At 31.5% G+C, this 22,073-nt stretch overlaps 3 protein-coding genes across 17 annotated transcripts in view; 1 reads left to right on the plus strand and 2 right to left on the minus strand.

Moving 5' to 3' along the window:
- Positions 1-891, minus strand: part of LOC116432358 (beta-1,4-glucuronyltransferase 1) — a 14,270-nt gene extending 13,379 nt beyond the window's left edge. The window contains exon 1 of one of the 3 annotated variants that reach the window (XM_031989099.2): positions 654-888. The gene's annotated coding sequence lies outside the window, so the exon portion shown is untranslated. Of the gene's footprint in view, positions 1-653 lie in introns of all 3 variants that reach the window. The other 2 variants (XM_031989100.2, XM_076368374.1) reach the window with 2 other exon arrangements.
- The window catches only part of LOC116432359 (uncharacterized), a 17,117-nt gene extending 516 nt beyond the window's left edge, over positions 1-16,601 (plus strand). For 2 of the 8 annotated variants that reach the window (XM_031989109.2, XM_031989110.2), the window contains exons 2-7: positions 4,885-5,055; positions 6,296-6,629; positions 8,229-8,468; positions 9,281-9,613; positions 10,211-10,438; positions 15,755-16,601. In XM_031989109.2, coding sequence (XP_031844969.1) covers positions 6,320-6,629; positions 8,229-8,468; positions 9,281-9,613; positions 10,211-10,438; positions 15,755-16,011 — 1,368 coding nt within the window. In that variant the 5' untranslated portion in view covers positions 4,885-5,055; positions 6,296-6,319 and the 3' untranslated portion in view covers positions 16,012-16,601. Of the gene's footprint in view, positions 1-3,969; positions 5,056-6,295; positions 6,630-8,228; positions 8,469-9,280; positions 9,614-10,210; positions 10,439-15,754 lie in introns of those variants that run through there. The other 6 variants (XM_031989111.2, XM_031989112.2, XM_031989116.2 and 3 more) reach the window with 4 other exon arrangements.
- A 691-nt stretch (positions 16,602-17,292) lies between these two features.
- LOC116432357 (dnaJ homolog l(2)tid, mitochondrial) lies at positions 17,293-21,768 on the minus strand. 6 transcript variants are annotated; one of them, XM_031989096.2, is made up of 7 exons: positions 21,494-21,768; positions 21,205-21,384; positions 20,810-21,055; positions 19,652-20,121; positions 19,147-19,410; positions 18,595-19,039; positions 17,293-17,591 (listed from the first exon to the last, which is right to left on the minus strand). In XM_031989096.2, the coding sequence occupies exons 3-7, from the start codon at positions 21,003-21,005 to the stop codon at positions 17,392-17,394; spliced, it is 1,575 nt and encodes a 524-aa protein (XP_031844956.1). In that variant the 5' UTR covers positions 21,006-21,055; positions 21,205-21,384; positions 21,494-21,768; the 3' UTR covers positions 17,293-17,391. The 6 variants fall into 6 exon arrangements, with proteins under 6 accessions (XP_031844956.1, XP_031844955.1, XP_031844954.1 ...); XM_031989095.2 differs by having other exon boundaries at positions 21,205-21,415; XM_031989094.2 differs by having other exon boundaries at positions 21,205-21,451; positions 21,594-21,766.
- Between the last annotated feature and the right edge of the window lie 305 nt (positions 21,769-22,073).

Below are 22,073 nucleotides of genomic sequence, written 5' to 3' on the forward strand. Positions count from 1 at the left end.
CATTCATTGCTATTAATTACGACACTTCAGAAACCGAAAGCTTTTATTCGGTGCTGCTGAATTCGAGTCGCGTCTAAACAATACCGCCTAAACAGTGTTACAGTTTACCGCGTAAAAAACAGACTCGCATAAAAAAAGGTGCCGCGTAAATAGAGTAACGTGTGTATTATACCAAAATACAACGTTCTATTTAATGATTGCTAAATGACGACCTCCGGATCACGCGTTCATTAATCGCGACCCCTAGGAAAAAAAGAATCTTATCTGCCGGTTCTGTAACGCCGACCGACCTTTTGGAACAAACCAAAAAAAAGCATCCGCGACTTCGGAGATTATGATAGACGCTCGTAAAAAGTATCGGTTCCCGTGCCTGTGCGTTCCTCGCGTTTGCAATTATATGGACACGGTCGACTATTTTCATAACGCCATCGTAGGCGTTATATAAACAGTTACGGGCAACCGCAGAAAACGTTCGTGACTTTCGCTTTAATCCTTTTACTGCGGATATATCGTTGTTGGTAACACTTGCGGGAAGTGCCAACGACGATATTGCGTATACGATGGCGCCCAACTATTCATTGCTGACTAATATTATTGACAGAAATGGGGAATATCGATTATGGATATCTAATTATGCTATTATTAATACGCACATGTCTTTTGCTCCTTAACGTGTTAACTGTGGAATTTAGTTTGAAAAATCTCTCGTTTTGCGCGCATCTACTTCCTTTGCATCTATAGTATATTTTAATGGACAACCAAAGCAAAACAAAGAAGAATTACATGCTTTTCTGAGAAAATAAAGAGTTCATCGTTGAAAGAATTAGTATAATTTCAAGCTTTAAGGTAACGCGTACACTTGTCTAGCGCAGTTAAACTGGTTAAATCGCGCAGCGAACTGGGACATTTTACGGACCGAAAAAGAGGAAAGTGAAAGACGATCATTGGGCTAGCCAATTTCGTGACTAACTTCACATAGACATGCAACAAATGAGACATTCATTGGACAAATCGATTAACTCCACGAAACAAAAAGTAGAGAAAAGTGATGTACTAGTTACATATTAATTTTTAAAATTCCCCTTAACCAACTAACTGCGTTCGACAAGTATACACGCCATCTTAAAACGCAAAATGGTACTAGTCTTTTCAACGATAAATTATTTATTTTTTCAGATAAATGTGTAATTCCTCTTCGTTTTCCTTTATTTTTTGATTAGAATATATTATAGATGCATTTGCTTTACGTTTGACGAGTATACACTTTACTATTTGATTTTATTGCGCGTACAATGAGAGATTTTCCAAACTAAATTCCACAGTTAACGGGTTAAATGCAAAATCGAAACATCAGAATGTATTTTACTTAATTGATAGATATCCAGTTTCAATCCAACAAATATATAAAATACATAAAATAGTAGAGTTCTGAAGTAAATTTTATTATTATGCAAATTTTCCATGACCAAAAGACTTCGCATTATTTCGTGGTGCCAAACCCAATCATAATGAAATTTATATTAGATATAAAAAGTTAAGAACCAATGAAGCGCTTTAATGATAAAATCTGAAGAAATTCAAAAAGTGGAGTTAATCAATTTGGTTCGTGGGAGGATCAATTATTAATTTATAAAACATTATAAATGGTTCTTCAGAAGCCCTATGTGAAATGTTCATCGAATTGAAAAAATTGTTTATGGGTGTAACTTCTTGTTAAATTGCTATAAATAATTTTGTAATTATTTTTACAAGTAATTTTATTATGAATAATTGAAAATGCAGTATTCATGCTACATACGGCGTGTTCTATGTCAAACTATGACGAAACAATGATTATTCTTATTTACACATACTGTTCACAAAAAAATACTGATTTTGCCATTTTTCCTAATGATTTTGAATAAATATTATTAGCATGGTTTTCAATGAATATTTAAACATAATTAGCAGTAATTCATTCTCCCTTTATTTCGTAATATGTTTCTTTCGCAATGTTGTAAATATCATGCTTACTCTGTTTTTTATGATTTTATTCTCAAAGCTTAATAAAGTACATAAAATTGATTTGGTATTCTTCGCTTAGGTACAATTCTTTCAGTCAGCACTGGAAAGGTTAAGTTCCATAGAATGTTTGAATGACAATGATTTTCTGTTATTTGTAGTTCCATTTAACGCCGAGTTGTTATGTTTTCCTGTTTCTTTTTCCTCGTCGTTCAATAGTGTTGTCATTTCACTGATACACATTTGTTTTACACGATGCTGGTTCTGATTTACGGATTGGTAATTGTTAGAATGTGGAAACTGACGATTTTAACGCGTTAAACGCCATGTTAGTCTTAGATGACTGACGCCTCCGAATTGCTTGAAAATAATAATAATAATAAAATTGCAATATGTAAAATAATCAGTGTTTAATATATAATGTACAGTAACGTAAACAAGTTCATAATAATGTAATGTAAGAATTGGCATGCTAAGTAATTATTTATCATAATTATTTTAATTATTCTTTATTATTTATTATAATTATTTTAATTATTCTTTATTATTTATTGTAATTATTTTAATTATTCTTTATTATTTATTATAATCATTTTCATTATTCTTTATTATTTATAAATAATAATTAATTGTTAATTTACAATTATTCCTATTTATTTATGCTACAAAAGAATGAGTCTTTAACGCGTTAAAGACGGACTTATGTAAGTGAAAATTGAAAATCGACATGTTTTCCATTGTCTTCTGTTGTTTTGAAGCTTCAGATATTGCACTGATTACTGACTTCGTCGTAGTGTATGAATAAAGGAATATTAAAAATTCAGAAGTATGTAAACTCGATTTTTTAGAATTTGAAATATATAATACATATCATTATACGTTATTATCGTTGAACGATGTTTATCGCTGAATTCTGTTATACCCAGATATGTAGTACTGCATTCAATCAAATAAAACGATTCCATTATTCAAGTGTGCTCCATATTCTGACACATACGGATGGATTGTGAGTCCTTCTCTCATTTTACGATGCCTCGCTTTAAGGCAGTCTGTTCGAGGTTAATATACGTAACTAAAAAATTTATGGCCGGAATATAAGCATAAAACTTGTAAATGTCGTTACGAAAGTACGTGGTGTATATGCAAAGCTGAGAAGACAATATTTCTTGTTAGTATTGGCAAGATATTTATTGAATTGTTCATGAAATATCGTCTTTGATGCAGTACTGAACCGTACAGAAATAGAATTTATATTTTGCAACCGAGGTAATTTACAAGCAATCTAGTATTTTTGACAGGATTATAAGCAAATGCGGTGACAGTAATTAACAGAACTGGAATGTACAAAATGTAACTAAATCCACTGAAAATTCCAGGTCATTAGTTAGGTACTTAAAATATTCAAATAAAAATTAAAAAATTATTAATTATCAATAAAAATAACTCGTAACTTCGTGTGCCATTTTTCAAAAACTCCTACGATTCTAAACGATGGTCGCACCGAACGGTCTGCATTTGACCTATATCTGAAGTTCTTGAATTTACTATGATGGGTATCCTTCAAGTGTGAAACAGAAGTTAAATTGGCTTTCCGTTCCATATGAAAGGGTGTGTTTAACCTGCCATGCGTCAGAATATTACTGCAATTTGTGGCTGATGGTTTTCAGACATTCCAAGGCTTTAACCAGCATGTAAAACGAATTTAACTCGTTAACTGTGGGATTTTGTTTGAAAAATCTCGCGTGCGGTGCGTAATTAAAATCAAGCAATTAACGAGTATGCACGTGGAACACAGGGCAAATGAAACTATGGTATATTCAAATGAAAATTTAAAACGAAATAAAACAGAAATATATATTTATTTGGAAAAAATGAATGTTTAAATTTATTGTTTAAAGAAGTATTATTATTATTGTTGTTGTTGTTGTTAATATTTCTACTATTGTTGCTGTTAGTATTGTTATTTTTGCTATTGTTGTTATTATTGCTATTATTATTATCATTGTTGTTGTTATTGTTGTTATTGTTGTTATTACTGTTATTACTATGGTTGTTGTCGTTGTTCATACGATTATACTATTATTTTGGGTTTTTAAATGGCGCGTATACTTGTCAAACGCAGTTAACCGGTTAAATGAAAAACTTACGCGAAGATGGAAAGTTGGAATTATTTTTACAAATTCGAATATTCAAATATAATGATAAAACACAATTTATGTTTAGGTTTATGACACTCTTTATGTTAAGTGTCCATTTTACATTCACGTGTCCATACGATAAGATTGACTAATTATGCTCCGATTCATAGTTGGCATGAGTTAAACGATATTCAAAATAGATCGGCGACGTGTTTCTGCCTCGTATCGTGGCACGCCCCGTGTCTTAATTTGAGTCGCCGACAGTAAGAGACAATAGCATTCGCAAACATGTTAACACGAAAACAGCTTTAATTTCTACGTCATTAATAATTCAGTCGTCCGAACAGTTCAAAGAATCATTTTACAATTTTCCTTCGAACAACCTCTTTATCGGAATTTTTGATTCGTCTACTATAATCTAATTAGAATCATTTGCTCAAACTTTTACGTTCATATTTTTTACGAGAAATAACGTGTATTATTTTTCCATTTGATAGCTAATTGAAAATGGTATTAAATCTGTACTATTGTTTTAAGTGTCATTTTATTTCTTAGAAGAATGAAATAGTCAAGACACTAATACAAGTCGGCTCAATCCTTTCGGACAATCAAATATGTTTAGAATTAAATAACAGAACAATAAAAGAGATACATCTTTCCATCATTTACACATTTCTATTACAATGTTACAATTTCCAATATAAAAATTTAATATCATATAATTTGTTCACTTGCTATAAACAAGAGAATAAAAATTACCACCACTCCGAACATTAGCAATCTTACAATTACTCCCCAACAATTTTGTGAACTTAATCTGACGTCAGGAATGCGAACTGTGTGTAATGATATTCGGATATGAACAACCTACTATTATTGCAACTACGTTCATCAGGGGTGACAAATTAATAATCAGGTACGTTATTCTTGAAAAATCATTAAAAAATTATATTTTTTTTCCTGTAACTTAACTATCATTGCTACATTTTCATAGTTTTGCTTTTAACCCCTTGCCCTAGAATTTTTTTTGCGATTACTCTTGCTAAAATGACGTTATCATTAATAATCTACTAGAAACAAAGTATTTCATGTTCACCTATATCCACGTTTACTCCAAATTTTGGAATCCAAAGCATAACAATCGGCACAACAGGAAAATAATATTTAATTCGAACTCGAAAGATTTGAGTGAAATTTATTTTCATTTACTACTATTTCACATATTTCTCACAAGTCTGATACGATATCGACTAGCAAGGGGTTAAAAGCAAAACCAGTATGGGCAAAATTTGATTCATAGAATGGGTAAAAAGTCAGCAATCAACCTATCGAACATTGTCACATACAAATAAACCACATCCGCTTATTTTAAAAGTCACTCAAGCTGATTTTTTTAAGATGAACAAGTGAATGGTTACAATATTTAAAATTCTACATTATCGTTTTACTTTTAATCCCTTAAAGCATAAATTTTCTCAGTGTACAACGTTATATATAAACTTTAAATCAACCGTTATTCATGTTTGCATTTGATAATCAATATAAAATGTTACCATTCAATGTTTCCTAACAAAAGCTTTTCTTTTATATAGAAGGAATAAATTATAATCTTGAACATAAATAAATTCGTAAAGTTTAATCCTTCGTAAATCCTTTTTCATGAATTATGCATTAAGCGGTTAACCGATTGTTTTCAATGCACTTAACACATTGTTGATCGGTCGTGAGTGAACTCATGTTTTCATACCTAAACGTAGTTGACCAGTTACGAGTCAATTCGTGTTTGCAGTTGCATTAGCTATTTCAATTTTTGAATTGTAGACGCAAAATATTCAAAGTTACATAAAAGATCCGTCCAAAGTTTCATTTCAATTCATTATGTATGCAGTATATTGAAGTTTATTTCGATTGTTTCACTATTATATTTAATTACGGAATAATAATCACTGATACAGTTTAGTTTACGTGTAAAATTGCCGGTCAACAATGTGTGAAAATACTTTCAAAATAAAAATTCTTTGAACACTACCCGTCTTCAAGCAGCCATCCAACCCTAAGTCAAATTGATTAGAACAATGCTCAATCCTCAACGCTCGGCGAAGCGAAAGGTTGACTACGAAGGAAATCACAGGACGTGATTGCATTGTAATTTATAGCCACAGTCAACTTGACCGTCGCCGATGGACGTGCCCCTTTTCCCAGCGCCACCAACCCTCAAGGGTGCACCTTCACCCCTTAGTGACGTGGTGGATGTTACGAAGTTGACACGTGCTCCGCTGCCCACGGTCGCGTGTCCTCGCAGGCGACATGTACCGAAAGAACGCAGGACAATCGGGATTCACAGGATACAACGTTCCGCCCGAAAAAACATCATTCACCCGAAGCCGAAGGAGCACTTACGGCGCCGTGTCACCGAATTTCGTATAACGATGACGGAACGAGACCGCAACGACAGCGACGACGACGATCACGATGTAGTTTATACGATCGGTATGAACATTGTCATCGATTTCCGTTAACCTATTTGCATCATTATATATATATATATGCTCCGGTGATAGATCACGTAGATTATCACAAGAGAATTGAGTGCGACGTTATATTTTCCGTTAGAAAATAAAAGTGGAGGGTGTTATCGGGAATGAAAGTAGTCATTCTGATTAGTAGTAGCTCTCTTTAATTGTAATTTTTCTACTTAAATAAAATTAAACCACAAATTGGTGATTAGCGCCTTCTTTTTTATACTTCCTTATGATGCAAATGGGTTAACCCCTTGACCTATGATTTATTTCTCAACTATAATCAATGCAACCATTTTGTCGTCAATCATTCATTGAGGCAATAGACAAATTCTGGGCATATAGCATGGCCACGTTTTCTGTGAACTATAACAATTGTTAACAGAAGAATAATATTTAATTTGAGTTTGAAAGAACTGAGTGCTATTTAGGTTTGGTAAATTCTGTTTACGATCTTCGCCACGAGTGTGACGCGTTATTATAGGGCGAGAAGTTTACCCCTTGTACTCGAAGGTATTTTGTTAGAAACGTTCATTGTTTTCTAATGAAGCGTAGATGATATTTTTGGATTGGCCTTGAAGGGGAAATCATATATAAATTAAGGAATGAAGCTATTTTAATATTTCACAGATTGATTGAATTATAGTTTCGTTATATCGAATCAAGTGGCGATTGAAGGTCCTCTCGAATTTAAAGGGTTAAGTCACGTGGTGAACTGGTACTCTTGCTTCACCACGATCAAAATATTACTGACACACTGTATGAACACTTGATGTACACTCGGCGAATCGCTTAGATAGAAGGCGAGTTTTTGAGCAATCGTTTTAGCAGATTTTGCTTTCAAAGACGAGGGAAGGAGAGATTTTCAAAATTCTTCAAGCTTTATCGTGACGGAAGAGGAGGGGACCGAAAATCCATTGGCACCGTAATGTTGGGTGTATACGAATGTTTTTAGACAAGGTGATCATTAACACGCTTTGCCCTAAATTTTTTGACGTCCATATTTTTTCACAACTGTGACCTTAGAAAATCTTAGCGTTTCTTTGTGCGGAGTATGCGTTTTCTAGGGAATCGATTACTGTAGGTTCTTGTAAATGCTAAATTTTTCCTTGTCTGAAAGTGTGATTATAATTTTGATGGCATACCCGCGCATGCATAAAACAATAGTTAGTTCGATATAGCACGCTCAAGACTTTAGTCGATAATGTTGTTATGGTGACTAAGAAAGGAAAATGATTAAAAAACACGCGGACCGACAACAATATTCTGCTTGAAAACAATTTGTCGAAAATTAACGTATTAAAACATAATTTTCTTTGCTGCTAATCACAACTATAAACAACATAATTATGTAGACTGTTCTTCGATTATCGACAATAAATTTGATGGAATTTGATTAATACAAAAGTATGCTAATAAAAATCAGGAATGTAAATTGAAATTGATGATATAAATAAAATATATTTTTAGATAATACGTATGATTGGTTGCTTGAAAACAGAGTATTGTTGGATAAAAAGATAATGAAGAGTTCTCGAGTAAAATTAGTAATTTGATTTGTTGTTCTTAGATACACCTACAACGGTTTCGGAGGAACTTTCTTCGCAACGTAAAACGTCGATAGAGTTTAGGAAATCAATGAAATCAGTTGCCATTCAAACTATAGTTGGTCTACCATTACGATTACGGACTTTCCCCTCTGTTAAGGACATCGTTGAAGAAGATTCTACGCATCCAACCAATTCGAAAAAACCTCTGAAAATATGGAAGCATATCAGATTTTTAGGAAGACTGTCGCTTTCTTTGTTCGGTAAACGATGATTATTACGTATAAGTACTGACTACACCCTCAATGTAAATCAAAGCATCGTTAATACTAAAACTACCGGGCGGGTAAAATTGATCTACTTCAGAATTCTTATTTTGCAAATATTTAAATTATGAAGACGGTCTTGCGAAAGATTTTAAATTGAATTTGTGTTTGTACAGATACAAGACTGGGAGACCATTCGAATCTTAAAAAACGAATTGTTCTCATTTTTATGAAAAATTGGAAAGAAGTCACTTCAATTGTTCGGTAGTTTTAGGGTTAATAAATTTTCACTCCAACTTTCTTGTTATGGAAAATTTAATGCCGTTTTCAGAATTGTTTTATTCCACTAAAAGTTAGTTTATTAAAATGTACCTACTAGTCACTAGTGTCACTTAATGTTCTCATTACCTCTTCAGACCTGATTTTCGTACAAAATTATGTGCATTTACCTAACAACAAAAAACTGCTATTTAATGCAACACCAGTAATAACATATATGACGAGTAAAAAATGATAGTTCAAATATAGAGTGTAAATACAGTTACTTGTTATAGTTTTAATATTTCATCCAACATTAAAAATAGTAAAATAGTGTACATTATTCTATGCGTCAGGTCTGAAGGGGTTAATTGGCTTATGCAACGCAGAAGAGAACTTGAAAAAAGAGGAAAACACGTAAAACATAAAACTATTCAATTAGCATTCTGCATTATATTATATTTAGACTGGATACGTTTACCACGATAACTTAATTAATATTAATATGCCAGTTATGAGAGCTTTTGCTAAATACGATACATGGGTTGCAGGACTGACTTGGTTGCTTACCATTTGGGCTATGGTAGGTGCGGTCGCGTTTTGCGCAACCGAGGGACCACGCGAGCGTGAACAAGTTATAAAACTGAAAAATATGCAGAAAAGCTTGTCGGTCGGTTTAGCGACGGAATTGAGGCAGTTGCGCACTGAAAAAGAGGAAGACTTAGAACCCCTTTGGGCTGATAAGGTGCGCCAATACGTGGTGAAACACGAAGAAGTTCTATTGATGGCATTTAGCGCCGGATACGGTGAAAATGGGAACAGCGGACAACTTTGGACTTTCCCTGGCTGTGTACTGTTCTCTATCTCGCTGCTCACTACTCTAGGTGAAGTGAATTGTCTTTTTCTTTCTTTACTACAAAAATCGAGACTCGTTTGTGTATCTATCCCCTTTTTATCGAGGCAAACGAGATAGCTGTTTCCTTGGAAAATAGTTACTTGTATTATTAGTAAAAGATGTTTGGTACTTACGTATTACACGAACTACCTTTGTTTTCTAACTATCATGCTTGGTCTGGGTTGTTTTAACACTAAAATTACCAGATGGATCAAAATGAACCATTCCTTAGTTCCTCCTTTTGCAATTATTAGAAAGACAACAGATGTTTCTCTGAGAAGTTATTAAAGAAATTGATTTCGCAATACACAAACTGAATTATAAATCAATTAAAGTCTTAATAGATGCACTCTTGGAGTTTTTATAGAGAAATTTCAAAAAATCAATTTAACTGCTCAGAAGTTTTGAGAGAAGGTCGACTGATTAGTGCGACCTTCAGTTAAAAAACATACATAACTAGTTCGTATAATACGTGAATATCAGATATTTTTGCTAATAACTAGTTAAATCTACAGTTTGGTTGTGGATTAGTTAAACTTTTATCCCATAGAAGTTCATAGGTTAATTTGATTCGTTGAAATTACAGGTTTCGGCGCCCCGGTACCGCGTACTACAGCTGGTCGGACAGTAACTGTCGTTTTCGCGGCGATCGGTGTGCCCGCACATTTTCTGTTAGTTATGAATATTGGTCTTATACTAGCATTGCGGTTTCAAAGATACGCCATATCCAGGAAAAATGCTAACTGTGACGAAGAACTGAAATATATGGCACCGGTTCCAAGATGGGTCAGAATAGTGCCCTTCGTTTGTGTAGGTAATTATTACATCTTTCAGTAGAAAATACATTGAGGTACTTTACACATATTTCTTTATTTGCATCTGTTTTTCCTTGTACTGTAGAAAGATATATAAAAACATACTTACGTTATTTTCAAACGGAATCGGAAAAATTATGAAGTTATAGAATGAACTTTTATTCATAAAGAAAAACGGGAGGATCACATTCAATTACTTATTTCATATGGAAGGCATAAATTAATCGGCTAAGATAAACAAACGGTGAATTTTCACTATTTTATGATTTAAACCACAGTTCACCATTCTACGTTCTAATAAAGAACTGAATTTCTTTCATTACTGGTCCACTACCCTAAACATTTGAGCTTTAGAAAGTTTTAGCTCTAAAATTATAGTAACGATTTTTAAAAAAGAAACCAAGGCAAATATTATAGTTATTCTATTGAAAATTTAGAAAATGTATGGACACATTATTTGAATATGAAGTTTTTCTAAACGAGTCTATAGGGTAAATAACTAACTAGTTTTCATTACTAATTCAGCATCGTTATAAAAACATTTGCATTTGAACGGTACGACAATTACAAATCGGAAATCGTATTGTACGGGAACCTTGGTGGCTGTCACGGGTCGGTAACATTAACCTAGAAACATGCTCTATATCAGGTTGATAGATTCTTTATTTGCCTACGCTTTACAATAATTTTTTACTACTGGACTTGTAACACAAGATTATGGATCAATCGAGTCTGAAGCACGGAAGCATATAGTATAAAAACGAACTGCATACAAGACTAACCAGCAAGAGGTCATACATGTTCATTTCTTAAGGATTAATGCCGAACGTACACGTAGGGAGGAAGGAAAAATCAATTATGACCGCGGTGTGAACTCTCCACTGCGTAATACCAACTGCGCTTGCTTCGTCATTCTATTTTCCCAGAAAAATTGTTCGTTTCTTCATCCGATCTTTAAGGTCGAGATCACAAAAACATAGTGAAAAATAATTTTCATTTTCAATCAAGATGTAAAATTCAAATTTTTTATGTTAACCCCTTGCTATGCAATATCGAGTCAGACTAGTGAGGAGGTTCTCAAACGGAAATTACAAAAATGAAATGTCACTTACTTCTTTTGAGTTTAAATTAAATACTATTTTTCTATTACTAATCGTTATGTTCTGAAGTAAAGGAATTTTTCTTTGTTGTTTGGTAAATTATTAATGACAAAGTTATCTTAGCACAGTTGTGGAAGAAATCATAGGACAAGAAGTTAACGGTGTTAGCTTTAAAAAAGCTGCCCTATTATTTACTATTTCATAGTAACGTTAGAGAACGTTATAGCTGCAGTCAACTAGTTTCTCGTTCATAGTGTTTGAGTTTTCTCATTGTCCATAATAACACTGGACAGAGTTATTAATACTAGAACTACCGTAACAGTCAAAATGAATGGTTTCGGTTTTCTTTTTTCGCAATGACTGACATCTTAAAAGCATTGAGTGTTCGAAATGATTTCGAAAATAAATAGTTTCACTTGAATACTATAATGAATATCTGAAAAAACTGAAAATAATTTTTTGTTACAATTTTTACAGGGATTACATGTCAAACATATTACATGTTCGGTAGCTTTAGTGTTAATAATATATTGCATTTCCGTTGTTATTCCTCGTTGTTACAACATTTAAGCCACTGTACTTGGAGTTGAACAAACTCAGGCTCGTTCTTTGACCGCAAAATTAATTGCTGGAATGCCTTCTCCATTTCGTCTTCGTCCAAAGACAAATTATTCAAAAGGAAGGAGTCCTCGTCCTCATTTCCTCCGACGTCTTCAGTACCTACTTACGTACCTTTCTCCATTTCCGCGCACGCGGACAACCAATCCGCCACTTCGTTAGGCGCAACGCCTTCACTAATTGCTTCTTCAATGGTTTCTTGCAGTCCGCCATTGCTGAATTCCTCTGGATCAATTATTTTGGCCGCCAACTTCGCCATAAAAATTTCTCCTAGAAAGCTACGAGCCACGAGCTCTGAATGTCTAATAGCTTCATGCCGGTCCATGTTTCCTGAAGAAGGTCGATGCAATCTTTCATACCGTAATCAGTACAAAATCAGCCAGCTTCGTCAGGAAATCTCGACATTCGTTGCAATAATTCACAACAAAAAATTCCTTTCGCTTTTTCTACCATTAGTTCGTCTATGCATCGCACGAATGACGTCGCATTTGGTGATGAAACGATAACGTTGAATGTATTATCCTCTAAATGCTCAAATGATAAATCGTATGTTTTACGATAGTCCACGATTAGGAGAACTATGCCGCTAGTTCCGGTCATCGATCGGTATTCCCGGACTGACGGTTTGATATTATTCTCGTACCAGTCCGTGAACGCTATTCCGTCTATCCAAATGTTTGACTGACAGTCGATCTTTGCAGCGTTTCAGTGTTCTTGGACACGAATAGTTGTAAACCAAGAGCTGAGAAACTTTGTGCGTGATAATAACATTGACGCACAATGGTGGTCCGATCTCGTTGTAACCTCTCCTTCTTTCCGAGTAATATGACCCGATTTTAGTTAAATTGTCAAATATCTAATTTGGAGTAAGATGGGTCTGTGATTAAGACGGCCCGATCTGATTGCAATAGTAAAATATTTTCAATATTTTTCTGTAGTATACTGAATCTTGTACATAAAACTATTTAACACGTTGGATGTCATGACGGTCACCGCTGACCCCCAACCAAATAGAATTACTATAGTTTAAATAATACAAGTGTAACAAATAATACTACCTAATGCAGTGGCATTCAACAAGATAAAACTGCAATAATAATAACGCAATTCAATTACATAAGTTGCTATTACATTATTTTCATTTTCTATATTTTTCAATATCAACGACACTCAACATGTTAACTATATTATTCTTTGTTAAGTATCAATAATATTTATGATCCTTTTAAAACGGTGGGCCATCTATTTATGACTTACCCTATGTTTTCAATTATTTTTAGTGGTACACTGAATTTTGTGCAGAAGCCTATTTAACTATTCTTCGTATATGTCATTTACTTTCATAAATGTATTTTGTTTTGTTAGGTATCAATGATATTTATGATACAATAGTCTTTCAAGAAAAGTGGGCCATCTCTCCCCGATTTAACCTATTTAAATCTATATTTTTTTAGAAAATAATTTCTATGCCATAGTGTTTCATTCGAGCAATATACGTTGGTAAAATAAATACTTAAGCTTTTGCGCTCGAAACTTTTTCAATAAAAACATTCAACATGTTTTGATAAGATATAGACGAAACTTTTTTAAAATGAACTTACCAGGAAATAACACAGCTATTTTATAAAAATAAAGCTATTTTATTTCAATATTTCAAATATTCATGCGTTATACAAAGCTTAATATTAAGTATCAAACTTCATAATCTTTGCTGTATAACAAATGGCGACTGAGAGTCGCCTCGCGAGTGCAAAGGGTTAATTCTTCCATGATCCGAATCAAGCTGTGAATAAATTCAATGACAATCACTTCTTTAACGCAGTCTGTTTCATCACGGACATCGATTTTTAAAACGTTGACCACCATGGTGGTTATCGAGCCTCAAAATTGCTTAAAAACGATGACAAGAAGAAAACTATGTAATATCAAATCAAGATATTTAGTTATACGAATAACTTAAGAGCCACGATGACGAATCATTAATAATTAATTCTATTACTATTTGCTTAACCCTTTGCGGACAAAGGTTCTTAGAAATATACAAAACCTTCAATATACGAAACTAAATTATCAATCGTTTAATCAATAGAAAAAAAGGAAACTAAAAGGGTTAATATTAAGTAATATTCTACGTAATACTATTCAAAACGTTCAAAATTCTCATAGCATTCAATTTTGCGCACTGCGAAAGACAATGAACCACTTAATTCTTTGTTCAATTGAGACACTTCTGATTGATCGGTTTTTGCATCTTTTTTTTAACCAATAGTCCTTCTTGTACCACCCACCAGAACACCTTTATATCAAATTACGTCTGATCCGCCTGACTATAGTGACCTACGTACATTTTTTAGGCTATTGAAAGTTCTTCCGTTGAAACGATCTGGTTTAACCTTTGAATAATCTTCAAAAGGGGTTGAAAACAGTTACGATATCGGTTCCAATCCTTGAAACAGTTTTGGGAAACCTAAATAGAATCATAACTGTTATTAGGTATATTGGTTCTGTGTTTCGGTTCTACAATTGTTATAGAAGCGATATAATATTGGTTCTTAAGAACCGGAACTGTGGTCAATACGTCTCAAAATCCATATAATTAACACATTACCTACTGACAGTTATTGCACAGTTTATTGAAGATGCATAATCGGTTCGTAAGGATTTCTTAATAAATATATTCAGTGGGAATAATAATTGAAATCCTGATTTAGTCAATATTTCTGGGTAACATAATTTAATCATTTTTTTGGGGACTATTACACAAGCGAAATTATTAAGCTATTTTTTTATATAAGTCCGTCGTTAAGAAGCCTTCTAGTCTGTTCTAATTATTTTCGAAACCTTTTGAATCTCTGATCTTCAAACAATCACCGATGGATTCTTCGAGTTCAACGTTATTCTTACGCTTCATGGATATGTTCCTATTTACAGTTTCTTGACGATTATACTACTGCACAGAGTAGATTACTCTTTTTGTTCATAGTTTTTGTACTGGTCAACACAATGACTATCACCGCGACATCATAGTATAGAACGTATACCATTAAAAAGAAAAATTACTCTGTTACATAGTTACTTGTTGATATTATTATGAACTATAAATTATAAATTTCATGTATTTAGTGCTTCTATACTGTTCATTTTTTCATTATACCTCACTATCAATTTAGCAACGTTGACATGTTTACCTAATAATTAGTTTAATTTTGTATTTTTTTAAATTAGTAAGTTATAATACAGAAAAATATTTGATTTTATATTAAAGAAATATAGCAATCATAGATTCGAAGAGCCAGTAGTTATAAAATATTGTATTAACAAATAGCTTTTATTTAATACCATGCAACTTCCATATGCATTAAATTCTTTTATTAATAATTTTGATAGTATTTACGGTTGTATGTTAATTTTCTAAATAATTTCTTTATCGTTCTATTGAATTCACTTTGCGCGCAGAATGTACAACAGCTCAATTATTCATGTGACGAAAAAACCGTAATATGTAATATAATAAATTAATATGCTACTTGTGTTTGTCTTTTAAATTTATATCATATTTAATGAAAATTCATTAAATTACATTGTGTTATATTCTAGCCACTTACTACTTGTTGGGAATTCTATGCTTCGGAGTAGCTAGATCAAGGCCGTTTGCAGCAAGTATCCTATTTCCTCTAGATTTTACTGCTGCCGGAGGTTTGTCAACAATACTCGGTTACGTACGAATATTGTACGGTCTTTATCTAGAGGGTGCAGTTGCTATTATTGCCATTGCACTTGCTGTGTTGCGTGTGTCAGCTACTCAAAACTTGACTCATATCGGTTTGAAATACGGCTTACTCATCGAAGCTTAAACATATTTTCATTATAATCATTTTATTCACATAAAAAGATTTTAATTTAATTCACTCTTACGTGATTTTAGAAAATGTATGCGCATCTTCTTACTCTGACCAAATAATGTTCACAATCTAAAATACTGTTGATATTTAATACAAATTTATTTACTTTATTTAAAAGGAATTTATATAAATTTGTTTTATATTTGTATAGAGTGTAAGAGATTAAATTAAATTAAAATAAAGATCTAGAGAAAGAATAAAACGATATTCGAACAATGTTTTTAAAAGTTAGTTACTACTATTATTTAATTTATGTAATCATTAAAACTGTTCATGTTTTTTAAAATAAATTCTTTTGTTATCAAAAAAAGAAAATAAAAATATTTGGGAAAAATTTAATGTTGCAGTTATTATAATATATTGACTTTATTAAAAAGTTACAATGAACACAATGAAGATAACTATATGAAACATAAAAATAAATTGTAAGGAATTTGAAATTAAAAATACACTATTAATATCTATTTTCATTATGTTGCATAAATCTTTTTATGATATGAAGTTTACTACTTAATTTTAATCCCAAATATTTAAATATAAAAGTTTCAATTAATGCATTTTTTATTTAAAAAATGTTTAATTTTGTAGGAAAGTATAAAGAACAAAATAACTACATAATATAAATTATGATAGTATTTATGAGAATTAAAATTGTAAAGATTATAGTAAAATGGTAGTATCTTCCCTCACAATTTCTTACGAAACAAAAATTCCAATTAATACATTAACATAATAATCTGTAAAACTGTTAAAATATTCTTATAATTCCTACTTCAGGTTTAAAATATATATATATATATAACTTTTTTTTATAGCGAAGTTTCGACTCTTACCTTTGTTAATACATACGTACATTGTAAAGAATTGAACACAAAAATAATGAAAATTGAAATTTTAACGATTGTATAGTTTTATAAATGAAATTATCTGTATATTACCCCTGCGTGCGAAAGCAATATAACTAAATTAATAAATTATATATATATTTAGTTATATAGATTTAGTTTTATATGATTTTGGTTTCACTGCAAGATGAAGATCCTAATCTTTTAATATAATTTATAACAAAGTAGTTTCCATTATTTATTAAATGAGTGGCGTAAGTTTCATCTCTCAATGCATTTGGTACATTATATCAATAATAAATTTATATATAAATCAAACAATAACACTAATTAAGGAATTACATAGAAAATACCATAGAATTAAAATCATTGTCTTTAAATTTATTTATGTTTTTAATGTAATTGTATTTATTAACTTTTGCCTTTATTTCTTTTACGACTTGCATGTGCGAATATATTTCTAACAATTGAAAAATCTAACATTGAACTATAACACTTTTTGCCTTCGCTTTTCATCAATGTCTTCATTTGCTGCACAATTTTTTCTTCTGGTACTATTTTCAGGTTGACTTCCTGGTTCTTTAGATTCAAAAGATGCAGACTGTTTATGTAAATTGTCTTCATCCTTTAATGCTATTCGTATAGATTCCACTAAATTCAGAGGGCCAGTATAGCTTTCTTTTGTACCTGTAATTCAAATATATTTATTTAATTGCAGCAATAAATGTGAAAATAAATATAATGATTCTTCTATTCCAAATAAAACACAGTACTGTTCACTTAACATATTCAATGTAAATCTTTATAAATCATTCATTATAAATCTTTATAAATAGTGAATTTTCAACCATTTTAAAATACAACTAAGCAAATGAAAATTGAAAAAAGTTTCGTCGTTAGGATTGAAATTGTACAAACCCTTCCGCATTGAACGTTTTAACGTCTGCAATCGATATTCGGCAAGAGAAAATACAAATTTACAAATTGTGAAAAAACCTTTTAGTAATAGATCCCAAGTTCTTTGAAACTCAGTTCTAAAAACTGGTATACATTACGATGTAACAGGTAAAAATTCGGACACTTAAACGAACAGTACTTGAAGTATTTGAAATTAGAAATATTTTAAATATATTATCCTAACTATGCACTCACCATTTCATATTTCAATTATCCAAATATGGCTTTTTTAATTTTATTAAATAAACCATTATTTTGATTGTATGAATAACTTTCTGCACTTTGTTTCGCTTGAGTCTTTGGGTTTGGACCTGCCGTGCCTAAAAGAATATATGATTCATTGGGAAGTAATTTAATACAAAAATACGAAAAATAAATACTTTATGTTAAATTAGACATATAAACAGTTTGTTAATTTTTTTTCGTTTTTCACAAACAAGTTTTTATATTACTATCGAACATCAATGAAACGCATATATGAAGTTTTATATTTTTATTTAATTAGCAAGGGCAGGTACATGTAAAGAAACTCAAGCGACACACAGCACTAACCCTACATACTTTTATCAAAAACAGAGATCACATAAGAAATATTATTTAAAATGTTGCACAGAATCAAGCAACTTTCAATAGAAAAAGAATGTCATAAAAATTCATACATCATCTTTCAGGTACTCATACTTAATTAACTTTAATTATAAAATTCTATGAATTAAAATTTATTGATTCTTACCATCTGTTTTGTATGTAATACCATGTATACTGCCAGGAGTATGATCTTCTAGTTCTGCATAGGCTTGAAGTAACGCTAATTGCTTATCATTTAGTTTTGTAGGTACTGTTATTTTAACTTGAACGTAGTGATCACCATATCCTATACCACTCACTCTTTTTAAACCTTTACCAGTAAGTCTAATTTTTGTATGAGACGAAGTACCCGGCCGAATTTGCACAGTATGGTCTTCATAAACTCCTTCTATTCTTATTGTGCCACCAAGTATAGCTTGCGATAATGAAATTTCAGCATCTGTATGTATGTCTGCGCCATCTCTTCGAAAGTACTTTGATTTTTCCACACGGAATGTTACAAATACTTCTCTGTTACCTACAGATATCCGAATTGTTTGACCATCTTCAACACCAGCAGGAACTGGAACTATCACTTTTTTACGTTGAACCTATTTTAAATTAAATATATATATATATTATATAATATTGAAAATATTACTAAATTTATAGATTCTTTGATGACCATTTTAATTAAAATCCAGTAAAACATTCATACCGATTGTCCTTTTCCTTCACATTCGGTGCACTTGTACCTAATATATGTTCTCGTACCATGACAATAACGACAAGTACCACGCATTACAAAAGGACCCGTGCTAACTGTTTCCATTCCAGTACCGTTACAATATGGACACTTTACTGCTTTTGTTCCCGGCTCGCATCGAGAACCTGAACATTTGACACAAGTGTCCACTACATTTAAAACAACTTCTTTATTCACACCTCTGGCAGCTTGCGAAAATGTCAAATTCATGACAACCTAAGTACAAGATTCATAAAAATATTATATCTATAACATAGTTTTTATAACATAAATCTGTTCAGAGTTTATTTTATTTCTACTTTATTTTTGTATATTAATACAAATATGAGAGGAACTCTAGCAAATTGACATGTTATCAGTGAACTGGTATGTATCCCTAAATTCTACCAATTAAAAATCAAAATCCAACTAAATTTTTTCTTTGTACATACATATATATATATGTATTTATATATACCTCTTGAGCTGCAGCATAAGCATATTTTGACTCAGCAAAATCTTCAAAATCACTAAATGCACTGCTTTGAAAACCAGCATCCCCAAATATTCTTCTAAACAATTCTTCTGGGTTAATGGTTGACGTGTAGTGATAAGATGAGCCAAAACCTCTGGTGTGATTAGAATCACCACCACCGCCACCCATTGACATTTGTTCTGATGTTGCACCCCATGTGTCATATTCCTTTCTTTTAGTCTCATCACTTAATACTTCATATGCTTCGGAAACTTCTTGGAACTTTTTACTAGCATTTGGATCTCCTTTATTTGTGTCAGGGTGATATTTCTTAGCTAATTGGTAGTAAGCTTTTTTAATGTCTTTTGCTGAAGCATTCTTGGGTATCCCCAATACGTCATAATAAGTACGTTTTAAAAGACTATTTGTAGTATATATACTTCTTTGAGTTGATTGAAAATTTTGTATTACATCTGCAATTATGTTTAAAAATATCATTTCGGTGATAATTACTACCAAAATTTATGATACATATTACCATAATGTCATAAAATTAATTGTACCATTGTGCCTCTGTACTTTGTCTTTCGATTAAAATTTTTCTAAAATATAATGTGACATTGATAAACTACTGAATATACATACATTTACAAAAAAACAGACAATTTTATTAATTTTAAAATATATGAAATAATTTTAATAATGTTTAACAATAAACTGTATTATTGTGGGTCAAAATTAAATAAATAAAAGAATGCAAAGAGTTAAATGTGATTTTATGTTTATTTTCTTACAATTTTCTTACTTTTACCTTAACAAATTGATTATAACAGTTGAGAATATCATTTTAATAATAACTGATAATTACATTAATACATATTAATTCAACTAGAAAATACTAAATATTTCATTAAACAATTGTAAACAAATATGATTAGTAAATGCAGAAAGCATGTGAAATGTAAGGTTAATTCACTTCAAAGATGCTCTACAGAAACAATAAACTAGACGACATCCGTGAAGATATATGTAATTAGAAATAAGAAATTGTTCTACGATATTAGAACTTATTTAATACGTGAATTAATTCAAAACACAAATCAGATTCGCATAAATGTGCGTGATGTAATCTGCGTTCTTTATAGTAAAAGTGTACATTACCTTTTTCTGGTTTCTTCGAATTCCAACTGCCGACACCCAATGTAATTGTTGCAAAAGGTCGATTACATGTGTTACATGTTTGCACGATACCACCTGACAATTTACTTAATGTACTATTGTTAATTAAACTAATAGTCTTTGGTCGAAAAACGATTGCAAGTCTCTTGCCGGTCGCCATGTTGAATAAAAGGTGCATGGCTAAATTGTCACGTGACACATCAAGCAGACAACGGTGTTTTCTAGAAGCTGCGTACATTTACCGGAAAAGTATAGCAAAATCGTACAGAGTATAGGTTAAATCTCTTATTCTAAATGTAGAAAAGATGTTTCGAAAATGTGATGTATTATAATATAGACTTTATGTAAATTAAATGTAAGAACTACTTAGATTTTACCAGATCAATTGATGTCAGAACTCCAAAGTTTCATTTACTACTTCGCAATATCATTTCCAAAAAATGTATATATAATATTTGAGACAAAGTCAAATGACACAAATAGAAGTTCTTCGTTAACTTGTTTTATCTCTCCATTTTTCATACTTTTCATATAAATCTCCAAGTGTGTGCTTTAAACTTTTGACACATCACCGATCGTTTAAGATTTCTTCGTTTCATGATGTATGTAAGTATCTATGTAACGCTATAAGCATTCAAAAACGGATTTTTTCTTATTATTACTTACGCACAGGGTGTCCATGAAATCTTTATTTATTTTAATAAAGTGCTTAGATGTTATATGAGGTTCAATTATAAACTAATAAGCGTAAGCTACGAAGTTATACCCATCAGTTTTTTCGCGCAATTCAAATCGTTTTATAGCACTGCTAAATATATTTTAAAACTTTTATATATGCTTAGAATACTATGTCGCAATTCGATTTAAATTCGATTTAATCATACTACACTGTCTGTTCAACTTAAACATAGTGACACCGTGTCTCACGCGTAATAGATCTCTCATTGGACTATTTTCTAATCAACAGGTCTGTATTTACTTGTAACAAGTTTAAACATGTAAAGCATTTTCTTTTTTATCTATCAAATGAAAACTCTTTAACATATTCTTGTACACACTTTTCAGTATCGAAATAACTACATTTTTTTTGGTTTTTATTAGTAATGTATTAATTGAGTAAAATTTGTAAAAAATTTGTTCTTATCGTTTCGTTACATCCCTACAAGTATCACGTGATTTTATTTTTGTTATATATATTTTATTAATTTCTTTATTTGCTTTTTTTATTAACATTCTACCTGCTATT

The sequence above is a fragment of the Nomia melanderi genome, chromosome 6 (genome assembly GCF_051020985.1).
Source record: "Nomia melanderi isolate GNS246 chromosome 6, iyNomMela1, whole genome shotgun sequence".
In the NCBI taxonomy this organism is placed as follows: domain Eukaryota; kingdom Metazoa; phylum Arthropoda; class Insecta; order Hymenoptera; family Halictidae; genus Nomia; species Nomia melanderi.

Coding starts and splice junctions, on each gene's coding strand:
- LOC116432357 (XM_031989093.2), bottom strand. CDS start 21,005: ATGCACCTTTTATTCAACATGGCGACCGGCAAGAGACTTGCAATCGTT. Junction 19,411..19,651: donor CTTATGCTGCAGCTCAAGAG/GTATATATAAAT, acceptor TCTTGTACTTAG/GTTGTCATGAATTTGACATT. Junction 17,592..18,594: donor TATTACATACAAAACAGATG/GTAAGAATCAAT, acceptor TTTGAATTACAG/GTACAAAAGAAAGCTATACT.